The 18,230-nt window shown below is 32.8% G+C and overlaps 1 protein-coding gene and 1 long non-coding RNA gene across 5 annotated transcripts in view; both read right to left on the bottom strand.

The window, feature by feature from the left end:
* The window catches only part of LOC114332776 (NHL repeat-containing protein 2), a 64,563-nt gene extending 56,600 nt beyond the window's left edge, over positions 1-7,963 (bottom strand). For all 3 annotated transcript variants that reach the window (XR_007697825.1, XR_007697826.1, XM_028282551.2), the window contains exon 1: positions 7,636-7,963. Coding sequence is in view for 1 of the 3 variants with exons in the window: in XM_028282551.2 (XP_028138352.1) it covers positions 7,636-7,834 (199 nt within the window). In the remaining 2 variants the exon portion in view is untranslated. The remainder of the gene's footprint in view (positions 1-7,635) is intronic.
* Positions 7,964-9,584: 1,621 nt separating this feature from the next.
* On the bottom strand, positions 9,585-18,114 carry LOC126884067 (uncharacterized). Of its 2 annotated transcripts, none has more exons than XR_007697824.1 (2): positions 17,985-18,114; positions 9,585-13,367 (listed from the first exon to the last, which is right to left on the bottom strand). It is a non-coding gene; the product is annotated as an uncharacterized LOC126884067 (long non-coding RNA). The 2 variants fall into 2 exon arrangements; XR_007697823.1 differs by having other exon boundaries at positions 17,944-18,089.
* Positions 18,115-18,230: the final 116 nt, after the last annotated feature.

The raw sequence follows: 18,230 nt of genomic DNA, 5'->3' as shown, positions 1-18,230 counted from the left end.
GACGACATTGTCAAGTAGAATGACATTCTAGTAATGTTTACATATCCATACCAGTGTGAATTATACTACACGTAATTTGCCGTGTAACGACAGAAAAAGTAGGGATAGCCGTAAAATATTTGCGAATTAAGTACCTATGGCCTTAAAGGATTTATTACTTTCTTCATATTGTCATAGGCTGTTATTGTGTTCAAAACGAAAGTACTATACTTAATAATGGTATGCGTGTTTGTTATTTTTTATTAAAAGGGTGTTTTAAGAAAATCCATTTAATCCGAAAAATTCGGTAATCCGAAATGGGTTCGGTCCCAAGTATTTCGGACTACCGGGACTTCACTGTATCTTTCTTTTTAATCAAAGGAGATACAAGTGATAGTAGCTCATTGTACACTGATTATGAGGGTATATTTATTGATTAATTTATTTCTTCTCTGTAACCATTCTTTACACTATTGTTTACGTTTCTTCTGTCGATTTTAATGATTTGAAAAAATTACAAAAAATAAGGAGATAAAGAGCAGATCATCTGAAGAATCCAACCGTGAGCTTGAATCATCCATGTACTTATAATTATATTTAACTCTTTAATGCACAATTTTTTGGAAAAAGACCGACCAAAAAAATCAATTTATTTTTAACGTAAAAAGTGATCTACCGTGCATGTCAGCCCAACTAGTACTTGCATTAATCCGACTACTGATATAATTGTCATGAAACTGTCACTGGATGATCACAATTTTTGTTGGAGCGTATTTTGTTTACTGCGCAGGAGCGTGATTTATATATTTGAAAAATGAATGAATATGAATAAGCAAATTTGTCAGAAAGCTGCTCACAAGGAAGAGATAAGTAGTAAGTGATAAGTAGAAAAAGGATTATATTTTATACTTAAATAAGTAAGTGTTATAGCTTACAATCCCATGTAAAGGATAAATATAAATATAACAATTGTTTTTTTGCTTTCATTATTATTTTCAATTCTTGATTGCATTCGAGTGTGAAAAATTATAGTAACATCAAGTCAACACTGCTCGAATTACCTCGAGTGTGCACAGTTTGGCCAGTTTAGCGTTCTCGAGTTAACTCGAGCGTGCATGTTAAGGGGTTAATGATATTATAGACATCCATCAGGTATACCTGACAGGTATACCTAGTGTGTGAGCTCCCGGTGTGAACAGGTACACTAGACAGATCTATCTTTTCAGGTGTACCTGATAGTAAGTGGCCGGCTTCAGGTCACCTGAAAGGCTATTTATTTCCGCCACAGACTATCAGGTACACCGAACAGGTCTACCTGTTCAGGTGTACTTGATAGTGAGTGACCGGCCTTACTATCAGGTATACTTGCGAGGTCTAACTGTTCAGGTGTACCTGATAGTGAGTGGCCAGCCTAAAACATACAGTGGAACCCCAATAACCTGGAAGTCCGGCTAACCCGGACCGATTTTTATCAGACAAACATTTCAACAATAAAATTGTATGTAATATAATAATTGGACAGTGTTATGCATAACTCGACCAAGCGCCAAAACATAGTTTTGAGATAAATGGCTTCAAAGTTTTTCATTTCTTAAAAATGCATTTATATACCCTTAATAGACAAAATGTCGCTTGGTTTAATTTTGTTTTTCTTAGTAACCGTTAACGTGACAATAACAGGGATTTTTTCCAAGATTCATAGTTTCAACATTCTCAAATACAAGTGGAACAATTTGTCATGCCATGTTTTTGCTGAATTTAAGAGGTTTTTGTTAAGTAAATAAACTTTATTTTATATGTAAATCTGCAGAAAAATCAAAGTGATTCAGTGATTTACCTTGTTTTGCTGAACTTTGTTGTGCAATTAATTGACTAAATTGTGTTATAAATCCACAGTAAGTCGTTAATGAGCTGGTTTTTGCTTCCTTCTTTTTTGCTGACATCAATTAGTAGAGGCTAATTTAACTTGTTTCCAAATATAAGTTGGTTTTTAATAAGCCTTATAGTCCAGGAATTTAGTTCAAAGTATTATCATGAATGGAAATTGTGGAAATTGTCAAAATCCTGTGGGAGATAAATCTGTAGTGTGCGACAGCTGTCACATAATATTGCATAATACTGAAGAGTGCACCAGTCTCAGTGCCAGTGAGTTACGTGCAGTGGTTCTGCAGAAGAGATCTTTATACTTTTTCTGTACTGACTGTAGGCTTGCGTTTAAAAATGTGCCAAATCTTGTGAGGCAGATTGAAGCTCTTAAGGCAGAAGTTGGGCAAATGAAAGTGGAAATTCAAAATCTAAAAGAAGAGAGGTCAAATCTTAGTGCCGAAGAAGTGATTACAGAAATACAGGAGAGGCAAAAACGAGCAAATAATCTCATGATTTTTAATTTTCCAGAAACAAATCATAACTCTGATGTTCAAGAAGTTAAGAGTTTCATAACTCAAATCGTAGATAACCCATCCAGCGTTGAAGTTAAAAAAATAATCCGAGTGGGTAAGAAAAATAAAAATGGCAATCGACCACTAAAACTAACACTATCTTCTGCTCAAGAAGCTTTTATGGTGTTTAAAAATAGACACAATACCAACAAAGACAAAAAAATCTTTATAAGTCTCGATCAAACTCAAATGCAACGTGAGCTTTTTAGTAAAACTCGAAGTGAATTATTAAAGAGACAAGACCAAGGTGAACTTAATTTAACCATTAAATATTTTAACAATATACCCAAAATTGTTCAAAAAAACTAAGTCAGTCTCCACGTGGCACGCCTCATAATAACTTAAATGTTTATTACCAAAATACAAATGGGCTTCGAACTAAACTTCAGACTCTCTTATTAAATATTTCACATTGTTCCTATGATGTAATTATTCTAACTGAGACTTGGCTGACTGCTGATTTTCTAGACTCTGAACTTGGTATGGAGAGTTACATTGTGTACCGAAAAGATAGATCAAGTGAAACTAGCATCCACACTAGGGGTGGCGGTGTTTTGATTGCGGTCAGGAAGTCAATCTCGAGTGCCCTATTTGTAAGCAGCAGTAATATTGAACAGGTGTCTATTACTATTGGCAGTGGTCAGTCTATGGCAATATTTGGAACTGTCTATATTCCACCCAAAGCGGAACCAGCTGTATATACCGAATTCAGTGAAAGTGTTGATGAAGTTAGTGAGAAGTATCCAGCTTCCAAACTATTTTTGTTCGGAGACTTTAACCTGCCAAACATTATGTGGTCTAATGATGAACTGTCTTCCAATGTTACTTTTAGTCAATATTGTACTCCTAATGAAACTCAATCTGCTTGGATATTGTCAAATCTATGTAATTTTCACAATTTATTTCAAATCAACACAATATCCAATTCTCGTGTGGTTTTATTGGACTTGATATTTGCTAATGACAGTTATATTCAAGTTATAGCTTCTGATGAGGAAATAGTTCCATTAGATAGGCATCATCCTGCCTTGAACATTGCCATAAAAGATTTTCTTTGTAGTAATGGCTGCTCAACAAACCTGAACAGCTCTTACTATTTGGATTTTAATAACACTGATTTTAACGCCTTGAATGATTACCTTTCTTGTGTTAACTGGGATCAAATTCTTGAAAATCAAAGTCTAGATAAAATGTTAATTACATTCTATGAAATCATGTACCGTGCTTTTGAAATTTTTGTGCCAAAAAAAATAATGTCAACAAAAAAGTTTCCAAAATGGTTCTCGCCAGAACTAAAGAAACTAGTAATTGAAAAGAAGTTATCACATTTAAAATTTAAAGTTAGTTCCTCTCTAAATGATTATAATGCATTCTCGAGCCTTAGAAGTAAATGTAAAGCTTTAACAAAAACTTGTCATAATAACTTTATAGAAAAAACTGAGAATTCCATTCATAGTAACATTAAATCGTTTTGGTCATTCATAAATTCAAAACGAACGAGGACAGGTTTACCAAATGAAATGTCTTTGAACAATATCACTTATACTACTCCAAGTGATATTGCAAATGCTTTTGCATTATATTTCTCATCAGTTTATTCTGAGAAAGTAATCAGTAAACATGTTTTACCTCCCACCACCAATATAACGATTAATTCATGTAATATTACAATATCTCAAGTATATGAAAGGATGATGGCGTTAGATGTGAACAGAGGTGCTGGTCCTGACAAAATACCTCCTATAGTTTTGAAGAAATGCAGTTTTATTTTGGCCAGACCATTGTGGAAAATTTTTAATTCTTCATTGTATACTGGTTACTTTCCTGATTCATGGAAATTAAGTTTTTTAACGCCAATACATAAAGCTGGTAGTAGATCTGACATTACAAATTATAGACCGATTTCTATATTAAGTACCATTCCTAAGTTATTTGAAAGCTTAGTGTCCGACTGCCTCTCGATATGTTTCAAATTGTTTCCAGTAGATGAGCAATATGGTTTTCAGAAACACAAATCATCGGAATTAAATCTTCTTTGCTATTTGAATGCGTTGTCAAGTGCTTTGGAGGGTGGGTATCAAATTGATTCTGTTTATACAGACTTCTCCAAGGCATTTGACAGGGTTAATCATAACATCCTATTGTCTAAATTAAAAGCTGCTGGAGTAGATGGGAAACTGCTTGAATGGCTGGAAAGCTACCTAATAGGAAGGCGCCAAGCAGTAAGGATCCAGGATTGTCTATCTCAGGATGTAGTTGTCAGTTCTGGGGTCCCTCAGGGTTCACATCTGGGTCCGCTATTATTTATTATATTTATAAATGATATTGCAGATATAAACTGCGATAAGCTTTTGTTTGCGGATGATTTAAAAATCTTTTCGAAAATATCTAGTCCTGACGATTGCGAAAATCTGCAATTTCAATTAAATAAAATACAGAATTGGTGTAAAGAAAATGAAATGGAGCTAAATGTCAAAAAGTGTCATAAAATTAGTTTTTATCAAGGTAGAACGTGTATTCCGTTTGAATATAAACTTGATAACACACCACTAGATTGTGTTAATACAATAAGAGATCTTGGAATACTGTTTGACAAATCGCTAAAATTCGCAGATCATATTGATTCTATTATTTCAAAGGCTTTACAGATGCTTGGCTTCATGAAACGAAACTGCTATGATTTTAAAAGTCCCAATACCTTAAAATTGTTATACTGTTCTCTTGTTAGACCTTACTTGGAATACTGTTGTAGTATTTGGTCACCTTACTATAATGTTTACGCAGAAAAAATTGAAAAGGTCCAAAACAAATTCCTTAGGTTTTTGGGATTTAAAATTAGAGCTATTACTGGGAGTAACAGGTTTTACAGTTATGACGAAATTAGAGCATTTATAAATATCAATACACTGGAAGAACGTCGTTATCACCATGATTTGAAAATTCTATATAGTTTGTTAAATGGTACAGCAAATAGTCATTATTTATTGTCTAAGGTTGGTTTTAAAGTTCCTTCATACAGTACTCGAAATGCAGTCGAAACCACTTTTCATGTACCATTTCATCGATGTAATTATGGCCTCAATGAACCTATAACTAGAATGTTACGTCTAGCAAATCAAAATACTGAGAAGCTTAATTTTAGTTCCACACCCAACCAATTTATACGCAACTTACAACAAATTAATATTGCCTCTTAATTGTTTTGTTATGTCCACCTTTACCAGTCTGTTAAATTTGTTTTGTATGTAATTTATATTATTTATGTTAACTCTATTTTAACTATTATATTTTATGTGTTATATATATATGACTTATATTTAGTATACTAAATTGTTCCAAAATTTGTAAACAATTGTAACTTTATTGGGCTTGTCCCGTGGAAATAAAAAAACAAAACAAAACAAGATAGTTTTAGCTATGTGTCACCAGAATCCTCTGTTATCTCGATTTTACAGAAATGGCACTTGGTCGAGTTATGCATAACGCCGTCCAATTGAGAGATAATGGGTATTTGTGTAATTTGAACTACATATACGATAGTAAAAATGACTCATGGCACACGACGTTCATTGTCGTGTTATCGGAAACAACAGGCACCTGTAGTATCCTTTATTTATTTCAAACTTAAAAAAAGCTTTGTTTAAAAAAGACTAAAAGACTATTAAAAAATTCTTTTTTAAACAATGGTCTTAGTCTTCACTGTTATTAAATAACATAATATCGTTGCGATTGAGACCATATTGTGTGTAGTACAGTCATATTGTTCACTTCCGTTCTGTAATCGTGCTTCAGATGTTTGCGTGTTTTTTTGTCTAAGTAATGGCAACAAAACGTAAAAATGTTGTAGTGACAATGGAAAAGAAACTAGAAGCATTAGGTAGAATTGATAAAGGCGAATCTTTAAAAACAATTGCAGCATCATATCGTCGCCTTAGTACTATAACTTGATAACTCCAAAATTGACGTTTTTGAGATAACTAGTTCACAAGATGTATTTTATTTGCCTCCATATTGTGTAAAAACTTGATAGCTCACTTCAAACGGGTTAAGTATTTATTTAGGATTGACGAAAGTTGATAAAACTCAAATGCCACTAATATTCAGTGCTAAAACTTGACAAGATAAGTTATCAAGCTATTATTTAATCGAAAGAATCGTGAATACGACATACACTGAATGCTATAACTAGATAACTCGAGTTATCTAGTTTTAGCATGTGTTTCTCTGAAACCATTGAACTTACCACATAATTGCTATCTGTTTATTCGGTTCATTTTAATGCAAGAATTCGAGAATTGTTAGCGGATCTGGCAACCCCCATGGCAGAGGGCTAATTTTCAACAAAATAATGTTTAAAATATTAGTTGTGTTAAAAAGTTCACTTATATGCGACTTAGCACAACATGCGACATTACCAAATGTTAACATTATGGTAGTGCTAAAAGTTGATAACTTTAATTTTTCATGTTTTTTTCCATATTTGAAAACAAATTTACACCATATTCCTAAATAGATCAGTTGCCAAAAAGTTAAGGAACAGTATTTTAGAGCCACAGAGTATCCCGTATTTACCAACATCATGGTAGCAGCACAAATATCTTTAAAATCTTTAAACTCGTTTATCTCAAAACTACTAATTTCGAGTTATCAAGTTATAATATTAAGGCGACGATATGGTGTCAGTGTCGGTACATCTACAGTATTGGATTGGAAGAAAAATAGAACTAAAATCGAAGAATTTTGTTTCAAAATGATAACAAAAGACAGTTTGGACAACGTGGTTTACCAGTGTCTGGACCAATTATTCAAGAATCAGCACTCAAGCTGAATAAAATGTTGCTTGATTGTGAACCAAATTTCACTTCGAGTAAAGGTTGGCTGGATACATGGAAAAAAACGTCATAGAATACGCCAACTATCTGTAAGTACCGTATTTTATTAATTTTTACCATTTTCTCCGGCTAGCCCGGATTTTCGATAACCCGGATCGGCCGCAGTCCCGATTAATCCGAGTTAACGAGGTTCCACTGTACTTTCGAGTATCCCTCACTGTTTCAAAATTGACAGTAAAAACAGTTTTTAATATGAAAATCAGCTCGAAGAGAAAATAATTATTAGCAGATAAAGTGTAATAATCTTTAGCAATACAAACGAATGTAATAAGTACTTACTATTTAACTGAGAAATCTCTTCAATATATAAAATTAAATAAGCTTACCTGGAGTAAAGTCTTGTATAGGAACACGTTGAACATGTTTTAAATACTCAAGTACACCTTCATCTTCATTTTTTGCAAGTTCAATAAAATTTGTAAGCTGTTCATGGGAATAATACAAAGAATTCACACTCATTCTTCTCGTTGTGTATGCTACTGTTTTACTACTTAAACTATTAAAAAGTGTCCGAAATATGTTCATTAATACATTCGTCTAACACCTCCTTAACAAATGGAATGCGAAAAGTGTGTTATGATTATGAAATATTTATTTCTAGAAAGTGTTCAAAATATACATAAATAACCTAAAAAGCAGAAATTGACATTGAATTTTAATGACACTGACTCAGTCAGTGCAGAGTTGCCAGATGTGATTTTATAAATCCCCCACTTAGAAATTGACATTCCCAAAAGTATTTACCTATTTTTTTAATAGTCAAATGTAGATAACAGCAAATACTATTGACTGTCAATAGTATTTGATAACGGTAAACCAAAATTATATTACTTATCAACAGAGGACGCTGGAAATAATTCATAGGTCCTATCGTCTTCGATATGAGAGTAGAATATGTGCATTCGCAAATTTAATTTACCCCTTAAAATCCGGCATAATTGCGTAATTTCGCCCCTCCCCCCGTAAATATTTCTGCTTATAAAAATTCCTCCAGACGCTTTCAAATTACCCCAAAATTGTGTGAAAATACCCTAATTTGGCAACCCTGTCAGTGTCACCGGTGGTGGGTACTGTCAGGAGCGGCTAAAGATACAGTGCGGCTCCCTAATTTGCGCGTGCGTGTCCTCAACTCCAACGTTGCCGTTTCCGAGATAGTTTGAAGGACAAATTTGTCGTTGAGAAAAAAGAAACGCGTCTAACTTCAATTGTATTTTGTATTTGTCACTGTCAGTCACATCTTTGATCGGATTATTGGATATAATATTTTTATATTTTGGATATTTGGATCTAAGTTGGTTATGTATGTCCTGTTTTATTCATTAAAAAGGACTCCTAAATAAAAGTTTATTCTCAGATACAGATTATGCATGGTTTGACCCAAATCAATATGAAACGAGGACATTTATTGAAGCTATATAATTTGTAAATAATTTTAAACTGTTAATTACAAGAATCACATAGACATTCTTTATAATTATTAATTTAGACATTTTTGTGTAGAAATAAATATTTTTAGTAGGTATAGATATATAAGATGTAATTTCAATTAATTTGAATGCACAAATATCATGCTTGTGAAATTGTGGAAAAGTTTAGGAATTTGTTAAAATTCTGGATTCAAAAGTACAGTTCAATTCAACAGATATAACATAATATACGTATGGTATTAACAATATGAACAGGTTAATACAATAAAACAAAGGTTTTTGGAATTTTAATCCTTTTATTATTTAGATATAGGGCGGGTATTTATGTCCCGGTTAAACCGCCATTAGCCAACCGGGGTTTAATCAGGACAGAAATGTATGCATAACATAGACATAAACACAATTATACTTATTATTATGATTAGGAGTGCGAAATTGGAAAACCAAGGTGAGGGATAGGAAGCTGATTCTGGAACAGGTCAAGACCCACCATGGGTTGCGGAGCCAATGATGATGATATTATGTTTATACATGATATTACAACGCAAGAGGCCCAAAGAGGTACTTTTCTGTCCCGATTAGCTAACTGAGGTTTAACGGGGACATAAGTCCCATAATCTATAAAGTTTTGAGCCAAAAGTATGTATTACACTTTCATTTTCGTGTCATCAGCATTTGTTTATTTAAACATACTGTCAAAAAAATTAATAAAAAAAACACCCCAAAGCTAATTTTTCTATTATTATTTTTGTCCTTTAAAATAACTTCTTTGTTCATACATTTTTGCTAGTTGTGGAAGGTCTTTTAACAGAATGAGATATAAAATAAGTTTTAAAGGATACTCAAAATCAAACACCAATATCATGTATTTATAAATTGCTAATAATAATAAAATACTTAAAATCAAATCAGTCACCAATATAATATACCTATTAATTTATAAATTTATTAACAAACTGCAGTCCAATAAAAATAATATTATCAACATTATACTACATAACAATGATTTTCCTTTCATGTTCGATACCAACATTCGTCGGAATATATTCTTTTTAGTATGTGTGTAGTAGAAGCATAGCATGTACTATAAAAACATTCTAAATTTCATGTTTTTTGCATATACTTCGAAGAATATTCTCGGACCAAATATACTGAGCACATTCATGTATGTAGTTACTTAGAATATTCGTAAAAGTTTATTCTTGGAATAAACCTTTTAGGCTATTGATTATGTTCAAAATAAGAGAACTAAAAGGAACTACAACGTTAACGGAATTTTATTGTCTCATATCTGTCTCTAAATTAGAAAAAACCATGGAGTGCTACCATTGAAATGGGTGCGTTTTTGAGAAAGGGGTGGATTAGTCCCTAGTCACAGGGTGAATTAGGGTGAGTTCTATGCACTTTTGATATAAACACATCTACAGGAAAATTGTTCCAGGTTAAATTTACTATCCAAACATCACATTTTAAAGTCAAAAATATTTTTTTTACAAAAATATTATATTCAAAATAAAAGCAAGAAAAAAACACGAAAGAAAGCAATTTTGTTTTTAGCCCCATAACTATTTTCCACGGGGATATAGGTATAGGCATTGCTTTAGCAAAAAATAACTTCCATCCTTCCTCTTTAAAATGAAGTTTGGTAAAATTCTCTAAGCTTTATAGTTTCCGAAATAGGATTTTTCTAAGTTTGCCGCTCACAGCATTTTTGGGCAATTTTCCCCATTATTTCGCAAACATTGTTCTGTAACTATTTCGTGCACATTTCTATGTATATGCAATAGTAGAAAGAGAAATTAATTACCTTTAAAATAGTCTATTGTATAAGGTTGTTTATACAGCTCTTTCTAAGCAAGTTATGCTTTTTCAAATTTCTCATTATGACTTTTTTTCTTGTACGTTTAAGTATATACATTGTGGAATAAAAAAGCTTATTTTCTTTACTTTAAAATGGTGTATTGCAAAAAATTCTAGGACAATTTTTAAACACGATATCCGTATGATATCCAAGAGTATCCGTAATTTGAGAAAAATTTTAAATTTTTTTCAATTAGAAAAATATGATTGCATATTATATCATAAGTTTTTTTCATAAAGTTAATAATAAAAAAGTTTTCCATAGGGTTCCAACTTAGTGGGACCTATTGCATGTGTATACATATCGATACCTCAAAGCAACAGTGAGATAAGTAGAAAATTTCAATTTTTTTTAAGTACGCTATTTACATAGAATGTATTGCACTCTATACTCTATTACTGGTAACACTGAGATATGTATCTCTGATAACTGAGATATACATATCTCAGTGTTACCAGTATAGAGTGCAATACATTCTATGTAAATAGCGTACTTAAAAAAAATTGAAATTTTGGACTTATCTCACTGTTGCTTTGATGTATCGATATGTCACATTTTAATATCTTGTTTAAAAATAGTCCCAGAATTTTTTATGATACACCATTTTAAAGTAAATAAAATAAGCTTTCTTTTTTATTAGACAATAATATACCTACCAATTATATACCTACATATACAATAAAAAAAGTTATAATGAGAAATTTAAAAATAATTGTAAAATATATCAAAAATCATTAAAAGTATAAAACTTTCTAAAGGTAATTGACCTTTTTTCCTATTAAATGTAACATTGCATATACCTAAAGCTACATAGAAAAAAGTTACAGAACAATGTTTGAGAAGTAACAAGGAAAATGGGCCAAAATCGCTGTGAGTGGCCAAGTTTGAAAAATCATATTTTGGAAATCATAAATCATAGAGACTTCTACTAAACGTCATTTTAAAGAATAAGGATGGAAGTTTTTTTTCTTGCTTTTCTTTTGAATATATTTTTGTAAAAAAAGATATTTTAAACTTTAAAATGTGATGTTTGGATAGTAAATTTAACCTGGAACAATTTTCCTGCAGATGTGTTTGGACCAAAAGTGCATAGAACTCACCCTAATTCGTCCTGTGCCTAGGGATTAATTCACCCCTTTAAATGGTAGCACTCCGAGGGTTTTTCATATTTAAAAGTCCATTGACTATATAAAACAATAAAACCCCGTTAACATTGTAGTTCCTTTCTAAAATACATAATCAATAGTCTATTTATCGAATATTGAATATCAAATCTACCAAGAACATGAAATTGTTATGTGGGAACCATTTAGGCTTGAGTTAAATGGAGAATAATCTTTTAAAACAAACACACACAACATTTAGTTACACTAGATTTGCTCCTGGTTGAAAATGTAGGTACTGCCACAGCTTGTTCCATTAAATAACAGCATCCTCCTTTTCCAGTATTTCAATGTTTTCTCTATTAACAACTGCAATATTATGTAAAAGTATACAAGCTGATATTATTCTTCAAACAAAAGGTAACTTTCATCTCATTTCACATACTAATATGGGGAATCTTTTCTGCATAAAATACCAAATATTCTTTCTATAACAATTCTTGAGGCAATTTGTCATTGATTATACAACACTTCAACTACTGTCTGACTGAAGATTCTGCAATGGTGTCATTTTATATACCCATAATATGCAAAAGTATTTAAAAACTTCTAAACCTAAAATAGCACTTCCATATTGTATGATGGGTATGTTGTTGTTTAACTGACAAAATAATTAAATTCAACGTTTTACTCTTTTCAATGATCTTATATTTTCTTAATACCCTTTTACAGGTACAGGTAAAACAAAATAGAATTTTATTTTTATAGGTTATTTTTATATTTACATTACAAAAATATTATGTCATTTGTCAAAATAAAAGATTCCTTGCAACGAGCTAGCATTTTGAATTTCCCGGCGATGTCAATGTGTAAACAACATGACAACGTTGTAAATATTTTGACGCATGCGCAAAGTAGGGAGCCGCACTGTATCTTTAGGCGCTCCTGGTACTGTCAAGACTGACTGTGATTCATACTAAACCTAGTTTCACATTGTTGTTTTCTTAACGACCTCCCCACCAAGTAGATGAATCCAGTACGAAAATCACTGAAAATACACCAATAGGATTTCTGTACGGAAATGCACTTCTTTAAATATTAATAATTTAATAAACAGAACGGAAAATATATGATAGCTATTTATTTGTTCTTTAATAGTCCAAATAAAAACGACATGAGGTAAAAAATAATAATCTGTTGACTCAATTTTTCTTCTGAATTCGCCAGAAAGGAATTTTCTGCGACAGTAGCTTTAAGGCCCCGTCTCACCATCAAATAATTGACAGTTATTTGATCAAACTTGACAGTCAAACTTGACTAGTGACACAAACTATACATACTAACTGTCACTTTGTGTCACCTGGGTGCATTCAGCAGACGCAATCGCTAACTAATCGATTTGTGATTTATATGCTGAATGTCACAATCAGTGATGTGGGAGGACATCACTGGTCACAATTTATGTGGCATTCAGCAGAAAATCACTAATCGATTAGTTAGCGATTGTGTCTGCTGAATGCACCCAATAACTGTCAAGTTTGATCAAATAACTGTCAATTATTTGATGGTGAGACGGGGCCTTTAGTTTGAATAAGAATAAGTTCATAGAGTCCAGGACCGGGCTTAGGTTTACCGGAGACAAAATAATATTTTTGTTTTCACCCATTCTGAAAAAAAAAAAAAAAAATGTGAAAACGTTGAATTATCCATTTCCGCCTGTCCCAGGGACTTTGTATAAAAAAAATAAACACAACTCCTTCGTCATTACACCAGATAGAATAACAAATGATGTGTCGAATGAAAGCTTATAACCCAAGGTTTTTATGAACGGGGAGAAATTTAACCCCAGACTTCCCATTTTAGAGTTGCAGCCGGAAGCACAGTTTTAAAGTCGTCGAAATAGTACAAGCTATATATTAAGCCAAGCCAAAAACAAATATATACTTCCAGTTTCATGCCTGTCTGTTCGTCCGTCTGTCTGTGCGTGGAATAACTCCTACGTTATTAAAACAGATATAACGACACATGATGTGTCGAATGAGATCTTATAACCCTAATATGAGAACCCAAGATGAGAACAAATGTATACTTTTTGGTAAACAAATGTCCCTTTTTTTGGTAAAAAAAATCGTGAAAATCACTCCCTAATTAGCATCCCAAATAAAATTAATCCTTACCACTTCAAAATTTACTTTACTTATGTATAGTTTATATAATCTGTAATTTTTTCTCAGTTCAAAGTGCTTATTTTTGAAAGGGCTTGAACGAGTCACTAATCATGAGTTTATGAAAATTTAGAACAGCCATATCTTAACCAATTTTTATCTTACAGAAAAACTAAAAATTTAAAATGTTTAGAAAAGCAAAACCTACATTTTTGTACTCTTAAGTTAAGATTTTTGGTAACGCTAAAATTTAGTTACATATTTTGAAAAAAAAAGGAAAAAAATATTTTTAAACCAATTTTTTTCAAAAATTAGTACTTTGGACATAATATTTTATGTAAAGGACCCCGCACAAACCTTATGGAAAATAGGTCCCAGTGGATTTCGTTCATACTTTGGGAAAATACTCTTTGAAGCATCCTGATAAAAAGTTCTCATGGGCACAACTCAATCATATGAAGGATTTTCAAGATATAGAGGTCCAAACTCGGAAAATTATAACATTTACGGGGTATTCCAGTTTCGTGAGATAATGGTTATTTGGCAACATCTAGAAGTTTGGATCAAGAAAAAGTACTAGCAGTCTAGGATTTTTTCCTGGCTATCCAATGGCGACCTTTACTTTGACCTTGACCTTTAACGGACATCATCTTCTAGAGTTTCGAGGGTTTTAGGCATTAAATTGATATAAACAGATTACTCATGGGTTTTTGGGATCGCAAAACACGAATATGTCATCAGAATTGCCCTCCGGATGACGTGGTGGCCAGGGCCACTGCAAGGGACGTCATCTTCTAGAGTTTCGATGGTTTTCGGCATTTAATTGATGCAAAGGAATTACTGTAGGGTTTTTTGAGGTCGCTAAACACGAATATGCCACCAGAACCGACTCCCGGAGTACCTAGTTTCCAAGGTCAATGAAAGGGGCTCCTGGAGTTTCGAGGGTCTTTGGTACTATATTGATACAAACGGATTAATTATAGGTTTTTGGGGTTGCTGAACACGAATACGGGATCACATTGTGCCGTAGGCACAATGTGATTCGTGGGTCGGATCTGATAGTGTATGCATTTTCAGCAACCCCAAAAACCTAAGAGTAATCCATTAGATTCCTCCGAAACTCCAGAAAATAACCTGTCTTAGGCACCAGGTGCTCCTGTGCCTGTGCTGATCACGTATTCGTGTTCAGCAACCCCAAAAACCTATAACCAATCCGTTTGCATTAATCTAGTACCAAAGACCCTCGAAACTCTAGGAGCCCCTTTCATTGACCTTGGAAATCAAGTGCTCCGGTAGTCGGTTCTGGTAGCATATTCGTGTATAGCGACCTCAAAAAACCCTCCAGTAATTCATTTGCATCAATTAAATGCCGAAAACCATCGAAACTCTAGAAGACGACGTCCCTTGCAAAGGCCCTGGCCACCACGTCATCCGGAGGGCAATTCTGATGGCATATTCGTGTTTAGCGATCTCAAAAACCCATGAGTAATCTGTTGATATCAATTGAATGCCGAAAACCCTCGAAACTCTAGAAGATGACGTCCGTTGAAGGTCAAGGTCAAAGTAAAGGTCGCCATTGGATAGCCAGGAAAAAATCATAGACTACTAGTACTTTTCCTTGATCCAAACTTCTACATGTTGCCAAATAACCGGTAACTCACGGAATTGGAATACCCCGTAAATCTAATAACTTTCCGAGTTTGGGCCTCTATATCTTGAAAATCCTTCATACGATTGAGTTGTGCCCACGAGAACTTTTTATCAGGATGTTTCAAAGAATATTTTTCCAAAGTATGAACGAAATCCACTGGGACCTATTTTCCATAAGGTTTGTGCGGGGCCCTTTCATCGGTTTATATGATTTTATCATATTATACCCGTAAACGATGCGTAAGTAACATAACTTCTAAAGCGGTTACGATTAATTTCATTTGTGATGCTAATTAGGTTATTTTTCCAAAAAAGGGCCCAACTTTGTTTTGAGCGTATCTTGCTTATGGTAGGGGAGCCCAAGCGGGGATTTTTGCAGTTACTCGAGCGCGTCAGATTATTACATGAAAGCATTGATTATGGGAGGAACATTAATGTACCCTGAAAATGTACCTCTACCATATATTGGCTCTTAATGCAGGGGAGTTCGTTAAGGGGGGGGGGGGCGAAAAAAAAATCTATCCTTAGAAAAACTCGAAATCGTCAGATTAGGATAAGGTAAATTAAGTATGTACATGCAAAACAGTGTATATTTAAAAAATCTGACGGTTTGAGTTAAGGAAATGAGTGAGTCTCAAAGTTTCACAAGGAAAAAGCGAATATTTCGCCAAATGAATGACAGATCGAAAAACTAAAAAATACGTGCTCAATATTTTTCAAAAATCTATCGAATGATACCAAACACGACTTCACACGGAGAGGGGTGGGGGGTAAATTTAATATTTTAAGTACGAATCCCGTGGTTATTTCGCGAAATGAACATCAGCGGAGATGGGGGTGGGGGTTACTTTAAAATGTTAAATGGGAGCCCCAATTTTTTATTGCAGATTTGGAATCCTTACGTAAAAATAAGTAACTTCTATTCGAGACATTTTTTCGAATTATGGATAGATGGCGCTATAATCTAAAAAAACGATTGTTGGAAATGGAAAATTAAATTAAAAATAGAATACCCCACTAAAATGGAAAACTTTACTTAACTTTTTTTGGTTTCAGGAGCTACTCTTCACAACCCAATAGGTCCCCATAACGCTCGAGTGACTGCATATTTAGCATACTTTGCTCCCACACCATTACTTTTGGCGCTAGAAACTTTTTAAAAACAAAAATTAAGCTTTTTTAAACATTTTAAAAAAGTTCTAATGAGTTTTGCCCAAAAAGTGCTTCATTTTTGGTTATTTCACGTTGAAAAATTCAATTTGGAATTTGGTGAATAAGAACCTTCTTTTCATTAGCTATAACTCTGCTTCTACTGGGTCTACAGACTTCATACGTACAACATTCTTTTTTCAATTTTTTATAAGCTATATTTTTGCTTTGAATATTTTTTTCCACAAAATAGTTAGTACTTTTTGGGTTATTTCTATTTTTTTCGGAAAAACCATCTAAAAACGTGTTTTTTGTTAAAAAATGAACTACATATTGTGAAGCTCCTAGACCCTGATTGACCGTCGAAGATTCTGGCCTATTTTTTGTAATTTCACTTAAACAAACTTTTTATTACCTGTTTTATTTATGATTGTACATATTCTTTTTAGACCCTTTTTAGATTTTACTGGAGAATTCGATTTACCTGTTTTGATGTATTATGTAAATAATTGTTTTCATTCTCAACCCTTCGATTTTACTAAAAAAGGTAATTTGTTTTATGAATCTTTAAGAAATATTTATGTTAGTAAAAATCTGTGGCTTGGTTCTAAAAGGGCCAATGTCAAATTTTTGTATTTTTGTACAGCTTTCTTTTGAATTTAATATCGAACAAAAAAAAATGCAAAAAATTGAAATTGGCCATTTTAACACCAAGTCACATAATGTGGCTTAATGCTAAAAGGTCCAGTGTCAATTTTTTACATTTTGTTTGGTCAATATTAAATTCAAAAGATAGCTGTACAAAAAAACAAAGATTTGACATTGACCCTTTTAGAACCAAGCCACAGAAATAAGAAACAATTTTATATTAGACTCAGTCTTATCTTTAATAAAGCTGCGAACAGGTACTGTTTTCGAACATATACTTATGTTTTGGCGGTATTTTTGAAATGATTTGTAAATAGATAATACTGTAACTTATAATATAAATTAAATACCTACTTGTCGTAGTCTTTCTAATAAATTAAGTATTAAGCGTTTAATGCTTTTGTAAAGTTAGTGTTGTAAATAAAATAATATGAAGTAAGTCTTTTTATTTAAATTATTCTAAATTATTATAAGTGTTCTTATTTAAAAATAAAAAGTCAATTCGAAGTAAAAACTACAATATTCATTCGCAAATAACTCGAAAAATATTGACTTAGTGAAAAAACTCTATAAAACAAAAGTTATTTAAAATTAGTCAGTTTATCCAATTCCTGACTTATTTTGAACGTACCTATGGTTTTTCTCCCCTCCCCGAGAAGGGGTGGTACTCACCCCCAAGGCAAAAGCACACATCGGCACAATATCACTTTTTTTCTTTGACATGCGAGCTATGTGTACCTATGCCAAATTTCATATTAACACAAGCGGATCTTTAAAATTCGGAGCAAAAACATTGAGTAAATGGTCTAATACACTAATATAAAAATAATTTCTATGTATTCAGTCTGATATTAATAGATGTGGTGTATAAGTGTATACAATAGACCCCGCGGGTAGCTGCGCAAGATTTCGGAGCAT

The sequence above is a fragment of the Diabrotica virgifera genome, chromosome 4 (genome assembly GCF_917563875.1).
Source record: "Diabrotica virgifera virgifera chromosome 4, PGI_DIABVI_V3a".
Lineage (NCBI taxonomy): Eukaryota > Metazoa > Arthropoda > Insecta > Coleoptera > Chrysomelidae > Diabrotica > Diabrotica virgifera.
The sequence above is the reverse complement of the archived record's forward strand: the minus strand, read 5'-3'. Positions and strand labels throughout refer to the sequence as shown.